At 42.8% G+C, this 13105-nt stretch overlaps 2 protein-coding genes across 2 annotated transcripts; both read left to right on the plus strand.

Moving 5' to 3' along the window:
- Positions 1 to 1242: 1242 nt before the first annotated feature.
- Positions 1243 to 1665, plus strand: LOC308294276 (large ribosomal subunit protein bL27m-like; the record flags this gene model as incomplete). Its single annotated transcript, XM_080737003.1, has 1 exon — positions 1243 to 1665. One exon carries the CDS (start codon positions 1243 to 1245, stop codon positions 1663 to 1665), a length of 423 nt encoding a protein of 140 aa, XP_080593129.1.
- Positions 1666 to 8180: 6515 nt separating this feature from the next.
- Positions 8181 to 9083, plus strand: LOC308294277 (ELMO domain-containing protein 2-like; the record flags this gene model as incomplete). The annotated part of the gene is made up of 1 exon (XM_080737004.1): positions 8181 to 9083. The coding sequence occupies one exon, from the start codon at positions 8181 to 8183 to the stop codon at positions 9081 to 9083; it is 903 nt and encodes a 300-aa protein (XP_080593130.1).
- Positions 9084 to 13105: the final 4022 nt, after the last annotated feature.

Raw genomic sequence — 13105 nt, forward strand, 5'->3', positions numbered from 1 at the left:
GAAACACCGGCTCAACAGGTGCAAAGCTGGAAGAGAATTAATTTCCCACATCTAATGAGGGGAATGAGTCCCTGGAGATCTGCTCAAAACATGCTCAAATTAATTAGCATGTGAGTGCCACACAGGGATTGACAACAATACAGCAACCCTCAATTGTTGTTAATACGTCATCATATCCCAGATGGCGTAAATATCGCCGGTTACGCCACTGCCCAGATGTAGACATTTCCGTTGTCGAGTGGAAACCTTGTATGTCTTAATCTGTTACTTTTTTAGGAAATTGAAGAATTTATATATTTAGAATATTTAGGCACACGCTCTTGTTAGTACGTTGAAAGCCCTCAGTATTTAATTCATGGACATAATAAATAGCAAGCAAAGAAAACATTCAATAATATCGCAGTTATAAAAACACTATACAGTATGTACAGAATCTGGGTAAGGTTGGGGGGGGGGGTTGCTCACCTCTCGCCTGTCTATGGGAGAAGTGATAACTACCTCCTTCTCTGGCCTCCTGAAAGGTGAGTTTTCAGGGCAGTTTTGAAGGATACTGGTATAAGGGAGGTAGTCAAGGAATTCCACACCTGGGTGGCAGTGTTGTAGAATAACACTGGACACCCTCTTGAATCCTTAAAAAGCTACAAGAATCAGTAGAAAAAAAACACGTTCAGCCAAAAATCACCCTTTGGCTCCCCGACTAGTAAAAAAAAAAGAAGAAAAAAAAGACCAAACAATCGCAACTGACAATATTTACAACTTTACAGAGGAACAAGACACAAGTTGCTTATAACACGCAGACATGGCAACACTGGTGCGGACTCCAAGATAAAGGTTGGTGCTCGCACATGAAGACGGTCACCAGCAAATTAGTGCTGCAATATGTTGTATTCATTGTAAAAGGTACAAAGCACAATTTATTCTTGGAGAGGATCTGACCTGACCATGGAACGTCCGACATCCCCATAGAAGGAGCAGGCCTAGCTCAGCTTAGGTCACCCAAGACTGATGTCATAGAAAGTACGCAGAGACATGATGTCACGGACAGAACACACCGTACAAGGAGTTATTTCATTTAGGCCTATTGTACCAGCAATAGCTACAAGCTCATTTACAGCTGCAGTCCCTGGGCGGACCAAATAAAAAACCTAAGCTAGATAAAAGAAAATATCCTTGGTAAATGCCACGACTCTACTTCTTTTCATTCTTTTCTTTTGATTCAAGATGGCAACACTTACATCCTTGATGTTGAAATCAAGAGCAGGCTTGCCGGTGCCTTGCCAGTTCTCTGTCATTGAGTCACTGAGGTTTGCGTCAAAGAAGTCGGGCGGCAGCAGCAGAAACCTCGGAGGGAAGAGCCCCGGTCGGAGGTACGGTTTCAAGAAAGTGGATGGAAATTTTGTTCATGCTGGAAACATCCTAGCAACCCAACGTCTGCTGAGGTATCACCCAGGAGCACACGTGGGGATGGGAACAAACAACACGCTCTATGCCCTGGAGGATGGTACGGTCAGGTTCACTAAAGACGTGTACATCCCTCCACCACGCAGCCCGGAGGTCTGGAAGATCATCACCAAGCTGCCACATGGTGCCGTCCTCTACAAGACCTTCATCAACGTCCTGCCCGTCACACAGGAGGGAACGTTCAAGCTGCTGGACACAGCCTAGCCTCGGGAACCCAGGCCTTTCAAGAAAGAAAGAAAAACCTGGGTAAAGCCCCCAGTAATTGTGGCTCAGCCAATCACAAGCCGCGGCCGTCAAGGCATCGCCTATGGACACGATATTTTAATTGGAATTCTGTGCATATAAAATATATGTAGCCTTTCGGATATCTTATTTTACATCAATATTGTTCATTCAACTAGTTTGTTTGTGCGTATTTGTTGAAACGATGAAAATCGGTATGGTGTATCCCCGCCCCTCTATGCCTTTCAATGCACAGGGCTCTACCTGTGTAGACACATGTGCCAGTCCCAATATGATTTGCTACGGGTTTCCAGCAATCATCCCATCTATAAGCCTGGTTGGTTCATGGATTTCAATCACTGGGGATCAATCATCCAAAGAGCCACCCACATACTGCGGCCCCTGATTGGTGCATTGATTCCAAGCCAATGTGGATCAATCATCTTGCATCTGTTCCAATATTCTCTGCCCAAATATCAAACACGACACATGTGCATACCTCCTTGCATGGACCGTTCTGTCCGTGACGTTAGTTATCTCCATACATGCGTGCTCATACGGATATACACACAGACGTAGGAGCAATTGATTGTCTTAGTCTCCCTGCTGCGATAATACGAGTCACCAGCGTTCAAACGGCAAGCTATACTTCAAGTTAAGCCCCATACCTTACACCCAGCCGGGTGTAAGGTACCTTGACATTTACAACGTTGATGCAAATGGAGGATTCAATGGACCAGTCCTTCCATTTAGCTTCCTCGATATCAAAAGCATATTGCGCAAGACAGAGAGAAAGAGAGTGTTGTTTCTTGATAAAAGCACAGCTCGAACTCACGCCGGTCTAGCAGGGTGATAAAGGAGTAAATGTATTTTGCACTCGAGTTCGTGCGAGTTTGTTTTTGAACAAAAGTTCTTTCCCCACAAACTCCCGTGCGGCGAGTCTGCTTCGCCCGTATTGAGCCTCGCCCAGTTATGAACAAACTAGACCTTGGCTAATGACTTAATTACTTCCACCTGGGGAAAGACTCATGAGGACGGTCCCTATCTGACAATAAGTCAGATAGGGATCTCCATATATGGGCATAAAATGCATTGTATGTATTGTATACATATTATTATTAATACAGTATAAAATAAAATGTCCATATATGGGCATTCCCAGAAACTAAATCCCTTTTATGTCCATATATGGAGATTTCTGATGTCATCAATCCCAGGCCCTATACTGGCCCAAGAGCCTGCTTTACTCTGATTTACACCCTACCTTCCCCGAAAACATTAATATTAAGTCCATATATGTGTATGGATATATATATTAATAAAGGATAAAATAATATATGGATATCCCTGTCCCAATGTCATCAATATAAACTCATTGCATGCCAGGCCCGATAGTCCCGAGATTATTTCAATGTCTTTCCCCGCCAGGCCCGATAATCCTGAGAAAAAAAGAAAAAAAAATCAAAAATGTTTTTTTTTCAAAAAAAAATTTGGACCCCAAAAAATGTAGTAGGCATGATAGCAATCGCGAAATTGCATGTTTAACCCCCATAGCAACCCCATCTTTCAAACATGGCAGCCATCTTTGTTTACATTTTAGGAAAACATAATGGCTGCTATCTCATGAATGCCTGAACGGATTTCCATTCGGATTTTTTTGTTTGAAAGCTGTGAGCAATGTGGACCCACGTGGTGCATTATCTAGGCATGGGTGTGCATGATCCGTGCACTATGAATTACATGGAAGTCTATGGAGACAGGGGCAGGGGAGAGTACGAAGGTATTGTTAAATGGCGGGGAATGTGTTAAAGACATATCTGGGAATGGCCATATTTGGTAATGCCCATATATGGGCATGTTTTGACGAACATTGTTGACTATCATGCAGGGTCTCCATATGGGTAACTGGTCCGATATACATCACTGGCCAGATGGCCAAGAATTGGCTTTGCTTGTCGCCCTGAGGCATCTTACTAGTATTATATATAGGCCAAAGTGCAATAAGAGACCAAGTGAAATGTGTTTGAGGGGCAATATAGGTAATGCTGAGTGCAGATTGAAAGCTTAACATGTACCAAGGTCTGTTTGGTGGCCAGTGTATTGGGCTGGACCAAGTCAGAATGGCAGGGGGGGTTGTGATATGTTGTGTATTTGTAGTCGCTATATGGTGGTTAGGTAAAGTTGTAGTAGTGTTAAGAATTGTGTAGTTGGTGGTTCATTGAGTTTTAAGGTAATTTATATGGGGTATATATTTGTATGTTTATGTATTTATTGTGCTGAAGGCTATGTATTGTATTCTAGGTCTAGAAAAACACCCTGTGACATGGTGCAGTCCGGGCTCATTAGTTCAGCTGGGCTATAAATGGCTGCCAGTTGTGAACAGAATACAGAGTTGAGCTGTGTGTGGAGAGCAGGACACCACTATGTATATGGGCTGCTGTAGTCTTTTTCTTGTCTGTCTTTTGAATAAACACACCATTTAGTTGCACCTGAATTCAAGGCCTCTGTATACTGAACTGAAGTGGCTAATCCTCAGATTCCTCACAATGGGCATAAAAGTGACAAGGACAGAATTGGGTTGGAACCGCTCAAATAGGGACATGGACTGACAGATATAGAGATATTGCAAGTGTGACCCTACTTAAGGCAACCACACTTGCAATTTCCAATTGCATCTTTCTTGTTATTCCAACTTTCTTTCTTTCTCAAAAAACTTTATTTTTCTGCGCTACTCCCACAGTTTTGGTGGCATGCATATGGGCCATATGTAAAATTGACCGGCTTCATCGGGAATTGTATGCTTGTATTTTTCTAAAAGTTAAGTTTTATAGTTTAATTTATACTAGTTATTAGTGAATTCATTTTCTCTATTGACTTGAATGGGGAGAATGCAAAAACAATCACTTTTCCCATAGATGTCTGACGTCATAGACCACATGAGGCTGACATGGAAGCCATGCTGATATTAGAAATAGCTTATTTTTCTCCATTGACTTGAATGAATTTAATTGTATTTCACCCCCAAAATGACTGTTCTATTGATTACTCACGCCATGGAGACTTTGAGTTCAATAATATTTTTATTTTTTTGTCGACAAAAATCTGATCATAGTAGACTACATTTACCCTGATGGTTTCCCCTGAGGTGGACCATGCCACCACACATCCATGTTCACACGGATGCAGGAAAACATTAACTTCAATCACACTGACGCCAGCCACTTTGCAAACCGATGTACACAAAGAGGATCAATGGCCAAAAAAAACACAAAATAAGGCTACAATTAATGGGGGTTTGCGCATTGTGACCCCAATAACTCCCAAAGCAAATATTGCCTTTGGGTGACACAGACGGCAAATAAAAGATGACCCTGGGAGCTCTCATTTGAGACCCTGCGAAGCTGCCATTTAATCCTGGGCCAATTTAGAAGAGTAGAAGCCATAATGCATTATCCTCATTCTGCTATAGCTCTAAAATGGCCGTACGCAAATTCGGTAGATGGGTAATCTGCTCTTTTTAAAGTTCAACGCTTTATCACAGGAAAAAAAAGGTGTTTCACAGCGGAGCCCTGTCTGTTTTTTTTTCCAGTCCAAAACCCTTTCCACAACTGTTGTTTACTTTTTTGGAATAACTTCTTTTAAACATAATTTTTACAGCCAACCCTTTCCATACAACAAACCCTGTCCCCAAGCCTTCCCCATACCCTTTCCCATTTCAGATTGTATTTTGTGTTTGTCTGTGTAACAGAGAGAGGTCCTCTGTTACTGATATTTGCACATAGGCCTAACCCTTATTTATATTGACTATTTGCACAGTACATGTTTGCACTGCACATTGCATTTAGTGCAATGTTAAGTGTAATGTTTAGTGACATAGAGAATAGAAGCGCAATAATGCTTAGCAATACCTGGTGTGTCTTCTCAGTAGATTGGGCTAGACCATAGTCAGGATGTCAGAGGGGGGTTTTATTTAGGTTGCATTATAGTGCGAAGAAGGATAAATTATAATTATTGTTGTAGTTTTGTAGTTCTGTAATACATGTATGTGTGTTTAAATTATAGGTATTCAGTTATTTATTATGTTTTAGGGTTAGACAACACCCCTTGATTGGAATGGAGCAGTCCAAGCTCATTAGCTCACCTGCATGGGTATAAAAGGCTGCCTGCTTCCAGTGAACAACATGAGAGAGAGAGAGAGCAGAGTGGTGAAAAGCCACCATGCCGAATTGCCGATGTTTGTAACAAGGATTGAAAGTTATATAGGTTGTTTATTTGGAGAATAAATAAACCTTCAGGTTAAACCCTAAGCAAGGCCTCTGTACTGCTTCCAGAAGCAAGTCGGGCATTCTCACAGTCTGCAATTATGATTTACTTATAATTCAATATGGCATACACCCAAGACATTTCAGCCTCAAACGTCCTCTCCATCCTCTCCCACTTTGGGGATTATGTGTGGAATATAGAGGGCTTCATACACAGGTGCATCCTGTGGTCATTCCCCCGTCTGTGTGCCTGTTCAAGAAAGCCAGCAATGCTTTCGCTTTGAACAGGACACAGACGGGCCCTCATTTATCAACGTGGTGCAGATACAAATTTGGGTGTACACCGAAATTTAGGGAAGTCTCGACATTTATCATTTCAACGTGACTTTGACGTTGGCCAGAGGTGGTGTAGGATTCATCTTACACCACTTTGTTCCATCGTAGGCAGCAAAGCAGCATTGTATGGGCATCTGACAGGCATCTAAACATATGTATTAACTAAAAAATATATATAGCTAGCAAAGAAATCCATAAAAAAAATAAAAGAATACGTATATTTCCTAAACGCATAAAAAATAGGTAAACCATATCCAAATCTAAGCATGTTTAGATTTATTTAGAATTGGGGTAGTAGCGTTGGCTACTTCGGAAAAAAAATACCTCTGTGAACTCAGATTGTGGCTACTTTAATTCACCGCAGATCTGACTGAAAGCAAATTATGGAAACTCTGCCACCTAGCGACCTTTTTAAATATATATATAAAAAACGCCAACCCCACTCTCAAGAATTAACAGTGAAAATACTAATAGCATCACGAAGGTAATCAACAACTATACCCAGTATCAATGACCTTGGTGGTGTTCACTTAGTTACCTCTGGTCTAAAGCCAGACAATTTCATTAATCAATATCAAAGTAACCTGTCATCATGCAAATTTCAATCATGACACATTTTAAATTTTAAGAAACATGGCATAGTTCTGTAGCTTGTTCCCCCCCACTACAATATATATACACTCTAGTCAAGTCTGTAGTGGTTCTCAATGTGGATTCTAGGGACTTTGTGTTGTGGGGGGGCAACTTGACCCTTACACTAAAGTATACAACTCGAACCAAGTCCATTTGTATACAGCTAGTTAAGGGGAGACATTAAAATCCAAGATAGAGAAACAGTGCTCTAGTTTAGTGTATAACAAAGGCAACACTCCCATTATGTTAAACAAATGAAGAGAATCCATACAGGGCTAAACACTTTATTTCAAGTGCAACACAAGGCAACACACTGCCTTTAAGTGCAAACAACATTTTTAACATCCGACTTCACTTAACATTTAAAACATTCTCAGTCATTTCTTAAAACAATTCCAAAACATTTAACATTAACTGAAACAAAATTAAGTGACAATGTAAAAACTTTAACACAGGGTTCTTCAACATTTTCAGGCCAACGACCCCTTAGCTGAGAGAGAGATGAAGCAGGGACCCCCACAACCTGTTCATAGATTCCATGTAGAAGTTTCATGGTTTGACAGCAGTATATTTTGGATTCATGTCAATTTGTTTTCAGATATTTAACCACTTAAACTGTCAATTCTTAACTTGACCTTTCACTCTGTACTTTGCTCTTTTTCCCCTCTACACCAAAGCTCTTTGCCAAAAGTAGCCGATCTATAAGCTAAAGTTCACAGCATATGGACACTATGGTTCAAGTGGTTAAAGGGGAAGTATTTCCTTTTAACCCATTTAGGCCTAGAATTATTGAATGCTTTAACCAGTGAAAAATAGCAGATATACAAGCTCACAGCGCGGCACCGAGTGCCGCGCTGCGAGCTTGTAGATCTTCTATTTTTGAAAAAGTCGTGAAAATGTGTGCAAATCTTTGAATATATGTATTTTCAAAGCGAACGTTTGTAACTAAAATTTTGCTTCTGGGTGGTCCCTGGAACTAGATATTTTGAAATGGGGGTCCGTGGACAAATAATATCATTTTGGGGGTCCTTCACATGAAAAGGTTGGAGCGCCACTGACATGGTAGTCTCTCAAGAACAGACTAACTGAGCTCCAGTTAAGTGAAAAGGACCTTTTCTTTGACGATGGCTGGCCAGATTGCTGACATAGAAACATAGTTTTTTTTTTTCCAAAAATCTTAGAAGGATTCAAAAGACACTTATAGAATCGGGTCAAAATTCAAATTTTCGGCAGATCGCCAACAACACATCAACAGTGAACACAGAAATGCTGGGGTACATCTGGCAGTGTTTCTACACATCCTTCCTTAGATACTGGCTGAAGTGGCTCCTCAGACATGCGACAGGGAAATGTGAGCTGCAGAGAATATGTTCAGGGTACCAGCCTGGGGCCATTAGGACAACAAGAGCAGAATATTCTCTCCAGTCTTCAAAGAACAAGGTTTTAAGAGGGGCTTTACAAGAACGTGAGGACCATTTGGAGTCGTGTGTGGATCAGATCATGCGAGAGCACCTGTGTCTCTTACAAATAACAGGATACAGCACATTGTACACATCTGTGGAGGAGCTGAGAAAGAAGGTGTTTGACTCAGAGAATGAAGAACATGAAGCCATGCTCCTTAAGCTCTGGGACCTGTTGATGCCAGCGGTTAAATTGGAATCGAGGGTAAACAAGCAGTGGGGTGACATTGGATTCCAAAGAGAAGACCCTAAGACGGACTTCAGAGGAATGGGCTTGTTGGGACTGACTAATCTTGTTTTCTTCAGTGAAAACTACACAGAGGAAGCGCGTCAGGTGCTGTCTCATGCAAGCCATCCAAAACAGGGGTACTCTTATGCCATTGTTGGGATCAACTTGACCGAGATGGCCTACAGCCTCCTGAAGAATGGCGCTCTGAAGCCCCATTTTTACAACACCGTGGCAGGAAAACCTGAGCTCCAGCAATTTCATCAGCTTTACTGTTACTTGGCGTATGAATTCGATAAGTTTTGGTTGGCTGAGGAACCAGAGAGCATCATGGAGTTTAACCATTACAGGGAAAAGTTCCACAGCCAGGTGAAGACACACCTACAGGACCCCGATGTGTCCCTCACATTGACTGTCGGCCCTAAAAGCCAACACGGTTTACAGGAATTAATGTCAGCCCACTGCTGCACCGTGCCCCTATGACATTCTTTTATTTTGTGTAGAAACCTAAGAGGAAGATGCTAATTAACCAGTGCTGTCCACATGTTAGCACAATGTCTTAGGCAGGGCATCCCTGTGGTTCACCTGGTGAGAGTGCATACTGCATAAATAAGGCTATAGTCCTGGTTCGAATCTGACCTGAGGCGCTTGGCTTTATGTCATCCCCGCGCTCTCTCCTCAACATTTCTGTCCAAAATAAAGCAGGAAAAAAAAAAAAAAATAGCAGATCTACAAGCTCGCAGCGCGGCACTCGGTGCCGTGCTGTGAGCTTGTATATCTGCTATTTTTTTATATTTAAAGCATAACATATTGCGTCATAATGTGTTCAGGCCTAAATGGGTTAATTTCTTCACTCTCTGCCCAGAATGGCCAGCAAGACGTCCACGCCAGTGAGACGGAAGACCCGGTTGCCAAACCCCTCAAATTGGCATTCTTCATTGGGGCATGTTGTCGAGTCTGCCGTCCACTGCCCCACACAGGTCTCGCAGCCGATGAGGGTGGCGCAACATGGCGCCACCATCGGGTTCACCATGACAGCTGCAACATGCAGAGAAAAGCCTCATTAGAACATTAAATCATTATTGTAATGGAAGCAGCAACAAGCATTTCTCAAGCACTTTGAAACACTTGGAGGACCCCTGCTGATTCAAGCCATTTTAAATTCTGGAACCCATTATGTTCAGATTCACCAAGCTTTTGTGTAGAAGGAGATGTTATCAGCAGGTTCTACACAGTATCAGCTATACAGATGTAAGCAACATTTAATTCATAATCAAGTTACCAACCTCGGCAGATCTGGCAGCTGAAATGTGCCCTCAAACCCCTCACTTGCTCCACAGTGATAAGCGATCACCTGACCAATTACAAACCCTTATGTACATTTTGGCACCTATTTAAACGAGCTTTGACAGTCATCAGATGGCAACAATGGCAGACCTGGCTCTTCTAGAAGAGGTCATAGCAGAGGCAGCAGAGGAAGAAGAGAATGGAGAAGAGGGTGTGCGTCTTAGGGCCGAGCGAGTCTTTAAAGACAGAGCCAACTTATTGGCAGGAAATGACACCTGGCTGATGACTCGGTTCCGTTTTCCACGGCACATTTTAATATGGCTGTGTGATAGACTGGAACCCTTTCTAAGGAGAGAAACAAGGCGCTCACGCGCCATATCAGTGCCCACCCAGGTTCTCTCCACATTGGGGGTGCTGGCCACCGGGACATTCCAACGCGAGATCGGGGATAGGTCTGGCATCACTCAGCTCACGATGAGCCGGATGATGCCCTCTGTAAGGGATTGTACAGAGGAATTCATCCGGTTCCCATTTAACGAGGGCCACCAGCAAACAATGATTAAACATGCATTTTATGAGATTGCTGGATTACCGAACGTGATAGGAGCGATTGACTGCACTTAATACATGTCCGTATTAAGCCACCATCGGTTAATGCTTATGCATATGTCAATCGCCAAAACTACCATTCCATCAACGTTCAGGTAATTTGTGATGCCGACCTATCCCTCCTCAATGTGGTGGCCCGGTGGCCAGGGGGTTCCCACGACTCCTACATATTTCACAACAGTGGTGTGGGCATTCAACTGCAGGCGGGCGCTTTACGCGGCACGAGTCATCTAATAGACCTTGGCTATAGGCTGTGTAGCCTGTGTTAAAAATGAAAAACATTAATTTAAATGTATTCCAAATACTAACATTTCAGTGGGACTTGTGTTCTAGGTGACAAAGGTTATGCCATGGCAGAGTACCTCATTACTCCACTGCAGGAACCCCAAACTGCCCAGGAGCTCAGGTTCAATGATGCGCACATCGAAACACGCGCTACTGTGGAGCGCTGCATTGGACATTTAAAAGGTGAGATGTGTGTGTGATCACATCCATTTATTTTCAGTAATCATTTATTTGGTTATCAGATATTTAAGTCTAATCCACATCTGCTTGTGTCACAAAAGGCAGGTGGCTTTCCCTGAGCCACACTGGTGGCACAATGTTGTACAAGCCAGAGAAGGCTTGCAACATGATACTGGCCTGTGCTGTTCTCCACAACATTGCGGTGGCCCATGGAGTGCCCCTGGAAGGCCCTATTGTGTTAGACGAGCCCATGCCCATCGAACCAATGTTACCAGCGAATAACTACCAGAGGGCCGCACAGAGGAGGGCGGAAATCATTCTTCGTTTTTAAAAATGTATGTAACCCAATTCTGACCGTTTAGCCTGATAAGCTGTACCCAAATACTATTTATAATGCAGAAATAATATTTATAATGCAGAAAAACTATTTATAATGCACATTAAAAAGAATTGCATACCTCAAAGTGCTCCAGGGTTTACAAACATTGGCATAAAACAGCAAAGGCAACGAAACAACTATAAACATGGCTAAAAGGCCCAAGAATAAATCAGACACTTTACACAGTGTTTACTGACCAAAACAAATATTTATATTCTTAATCAGCATTTGGCCGGGTCTGCAGTGCGCTGCATATCCTCTCCACACTCTGCGAGATGCACTCTGTTAAATTAATGATTGATTGGTTAATTTGACCTAACGCTTCAATTATGTTTTGTTGGCCCTCCAGGACTGCAGCTGTGACCACCTGGGCTCTCTCAGCAGCAGAGGAAGGGCGCACGCTCTCACCGCGCACCTCTCCACGGCCTCCCGCACGGGCCGCACCACCACCGCCAGCCGGGACATCACTGCTGCTGGGGACCGAGGAACCACTGCCGCTTTCCTCCTCTGGAACAACGGCTGCCCCCGTTGTGCCACTGCACGAAGGCTCTGAAATTACAAATTGTATAAAGAATAAAAACTACTGCAAATGTGTGAACGGTGTACTCATTTAAATGTAAGACAATAGGCTACTGATATCATATGCATGATCTTACCATCAAACACAGCGGTGTCGCCTCCTGGCACATCCAACCCTTCTTTAGATTCTTTTCCAATCAGGCTGGCAACCCTCTTCTCCACCTCGGTCAGCTCCAAATCTGGATTAGTCTGGTTATAGGATCACAATGGAAATAAGCTTCCGATCTGTATTGCATTTAATCAACTTGTTGCTTTGCGGTCTACAATGTCACATCTAACTTACCTGACCACCTCCGGTCAACATTGCGCTCTGTCGGTGAGCGCTGACGCACTTTTTCACTGCCATTTTAATGTCAGACCATTTCTTCTATACATTTAAAATATACATTTAAAAAAAGAAGTAGGCGTACGCTGTGGCATATTGTTCAAATATATATTAAGCTATAGGCTAAATCTAGAGTGAAATGGTAAATGGTGGTGGAAGTGGCCTTGTGCAGAGGGAAATGGCCAAGAACACCACACTGAACACCATAAACGTACTACACGTCTTGGATCTGTAGTGCCAATTACGCAATTTACGTCTTTTTAATTAATCAAAAGTTGTATATTTCATAATCTAATTGTAATTTCAAAAATCCGCTCTAAACTCATGCCGTTTGGCTCCGCGACCGGACCGATTTGACTGTAGCACCGGGAAACACAGTCCGACGGGAAACACAGTCCGGATGGTAGGAACCGAACATTGGTTCCTACCACCTTAACGTTAACTATACACGTTCGTTTATACACTTCCCTTGCTTCCCAGACGAAGTATGGGTACTCATTAGAAAGGAAAAAATAACCTGGTTTTAACGGTGCCATCCATTCGGCAATTGAACGAGCCCTTGATCGCGATCGCAGGCTCGGAACGTGTTATAGCATGTTAGCAAAAAGGCCTGGCCCAAATGTAAACAGATAGGCCCCAGTCCAAAAAAATAAAGTGTCTTCTAAATGATGATCAGATAGTAGGAGAGCACCACCTGGTGGTTTTCAAAGGCCATTGCACTCTAGAACACACACAGTCCTGATGACAGCATAAACATATCATAATGATCAAGACATCTTACACAATCATGTTCTATTGAAGCCCAAATCTAACTAGAAATACTGTTCCTTCGAAACAGTGTGGGCTCGGTTCCAACCCAAC

This window comes from Nannobrachium achirus (assembly GCF_963921795.1).
Source record: "Nannobrachium achirus genome assembly, chromosome: 11".
Lineage (NCBI taxonomy): Eukaryota > Metazoa > Chordata > Actinopteri > Myctophiformes > Myctophidae > Nannobrachium > Nannobrachium achirus.